At 38.4% G+C, this 2,637-nt stretch overlaps 1 protein-coding gene across 1 annotated transcript; it reads left to right on the top strand.

Annotated features, from left to right (window-relative positions):
- Nucleotides 1-388: 388 nt before the first annotated feature.
- Nucleotides 389-2,403, top strand: LOC126088307 (piggyBac transposable element-derived protein 3-like). Its single transcript, XM_049906437.1, has 5 exons — nt 389-580; nt 745-858; nt 920-1,103; nt 1,185-1,473; nt 1,512-2,403. Exons 1-5 carry the CDS (start codon nt 389-391, stop codon nt 2,401-2,403), a joined length of 1,671 nt encoding a protein of 556 aa, XP_049762394.1.
- The last annotated feature ends 234 nt before the right edge of the window (nt 2,404-2,637 follow it).

Raw genomic sequence — 2,637 nt, forward strand, 5'->3', positions numbered from 1 at the left:
TGTTCCTGACAACAAATGGCAGGAATTAACGCGCGGGAAGAAGAAAACAATTGTTGAGCGTGACTAGTTGCTGCAGTCTTCATTGTGAAGAATTGATGATAAAAAACGCGTAAAATACGTAAGTTTTGCACTTTCGTTTACAGTGAAATAATTATCATGTGTTGTGACAATCCTTCCTGCATAAGTACATCATACATTTGACTTGCATAATGATATCCAGATAAGATAAACTGCGAAAAACCTTATGTTGCTTCAAAGCAGCAGTGGAATTGAGTGAAAATTCCTTAATATAATGCCTCGCTTTACAAATCTATTGATGTATGTGCTTGAAATTTTGCTTTGCAGGTATAAAATCACATTCTAGACAGTTTTTAAATATTGCGTCACCATGTCTGACTTTTTGACTGATGCTGACCTAGAATTTATTATGAATTCACCCGATAATGAGTTCAATGCATACATTGATGTCCCTGATGGGGATATATCAGATGTTGGGGACGAAGATAAAGAAGAAACTGTCGAAATTGATGAAAGTTCTCAAGCTATTTCCGAAGCAGCTGTCATGAATTTAATTCAGATGGTGGAAAAGGAGGATGGAGCTGAAATTTAGGCAATTAGAGAGGAGCAAGAGACAGAATATGAATTTCCAAAGGTAGGGATCACTAACAGAAGTAGCAATATTGAGAAAGTACATAAGTATAAGTATAATTACGTATTTTAGACGTCAATATCTTTAAATTTCAGGCTGATGCAGTCAGGAGTGGTAAAGTTATTGATTCTCAGCCAAAATCAGATGTAAGCGACAACAATACAAATGAAGGAGCACCATCTACACTTGAGCAGCAGCAGCAGCAGCAAGTAAAACATAGATGTAAGCGTAGTGATTATAAATTTAGAAAAACTGATTTTGTGGTACAAGACACAGAATGGTAAGGATCGCTTCCACCACCACCAAGTAGAGAAAATGACACCTTTGCAATATTATAAAATATTTATGAATGATGACGTATTTGAACTCATTGCTGTGCAGTCCAATATCTATGCTTTGCGGAAAGATTCAGTTTCGTTGCAGACGAGCAAAAATGAAATGGAGCAGTTTGTTGGTATTTTACTGCACATGGGTATAATCAAAATCCCTTCCATTCATTTATACTGGTCGAATGAGTGTAGATAATCACCAATAGCTGATGTGATGAGCAGAACTCGCTTCTTCCAGCTACCGTGGTATTTTCATGTTGTCAATAATCAAGACTTGCCTGAAGCTAGTAGTAATCGTGACAAACTCTTCAAGATTCGCCCACTTTTATTTGCATTGCAGTCGTCATTGAAGACACTCCCTCCAGAAGAATACCAAGCTGTTGATGAACAGATAATACCATTCAAGGGTAGAAGCGATTTGAAACAGTGCGTAAGAAATAAGCCTTACAACTGGGGCTACAAATCTTTTACGAGAGCTGGTCCTTCAGGCATGATGTATGATTTTGAAATTTATGTTGGCAAAAATCCTGCAGTGATACAGGATTAGGTTTGACTGGGGATATTGTTTTGGCATTGACGGAAACATTGCCAGAGAAACAGCGTTTCAAAGTGTTTGCTGATAGTTGGTTTTCGTCTATACCATTAGCAATTGCCCTGAAAGAAAGGGGTATTGAATTCTGTGGCACTATCAGGACAGACAGGATGGGAAAATGTCCGTTGAAAACTGAAGTGGAGCACAAGAAAACTGGACATGGCTCCTGTGACTGGAGAGTGGAGGCAACAAACAATGTAGCTTTAGTACGCTGGTTTGACAGAAAATGCATAAATTTCATGTCAACATATGCTTGTGTTGAGCCCATGGCAACATGTAGACGCTATTCTGCTTCTGAAACGAAATTCATTGATGTACCTAGACCTTACATTGTGGAAAAGTACAACAAACATATGGGGTGCGTGGACCTTGCTGACATGTTGATAGAGCTATACCATATCAACTTGAGGTCACGGAAGTGGTATATGCGCATTGTGTACTGGTGTTTGTCTGTAGCAGTTGTCAATGGATGGCTACTCCAACGACGTCATATGGTCCAACGTGGCAAAACCTCAAAGATGTCACTCCTGCAGTTCCAAGCTAATATTGCTGCAGGTCTGCTGCTTGCGGGGAAATCAGCTTCCCAAAAGAAGAGAGGAAGACCAAGTTCTGAAATGTTGACAAGGACTCCTGCAGCAAAAAGGACTGTATGTGCAGCTCCAGTTATGGATGAGCGTTTCGATGGGTTGGAACACTTTGCAGATATGGTAGAGAAGAAAGGTCGATGTAAAGTTTGCATCAAGTCTACTACACAAATTTTTTGCACGAAGTGTAAAGTGCATCTGTGTCTCACAATAAATAAGAAGTGTTTCCACATCTTTCATGGAATATAATAACTTCATAAGGAGAAGATACAACACACACTGATGTCTGACAAGATATGTGAAAGTTTGCAGTACAAAAATTTCAAATTTTTACTAATACACAGAGTTGAATTTGTTAATTACTCGAAGGAAAATTAGTCATCACCACATTGTCAATAATAAAAATGCTGTGCACAGACTTCTAAGCTGTAAAATGTGATGTATAAACCAATATTTTGCTTAAATGAAGCCATGTTTATTGAA

Source organism: Schistocerca cancellata, chromosome 6 (genome assembly GCF_023864275.1).
Source record: "Schistocerca cancellata isolate TAMUIC-IGC-003103 chromosome 6, iqSchCanc2.1, whole genome shotgun sequence".
Lineage (NCBI taxonomy): Eukaryota > Metazoa > Arthropoda > Insecta > Orthoptera > Acrididae > Schistocerca > Schistocerca cancellata.

What these genes read in the sequence shown, in the direction of transcription:
- LOC126088307 (XM_049906437.1), top strand. Translation starts at nt 389, where the DNA reads ATGTCTGACTTTTTGACTGATGCTGACCTAGAATTTATTATGAATTCA. An exon ending in TCATGAATTTAATTCAGATG is followed by an intron (nt 581 to 744) that starts GTGGAAAAGGAG and finishes TTTAAATTTCAG; the next exon opens with GCTGATGCAGTCAGGAGTGG. An exon ending in AGCAGCAGCAGCAGCAGCAA is followed by an intron (nt 859 to 919) that starts GTAAAACATAGA and finishes TTGTGGTACAAG; the next exon opens with ACACAGAATGGTAAGGATCG.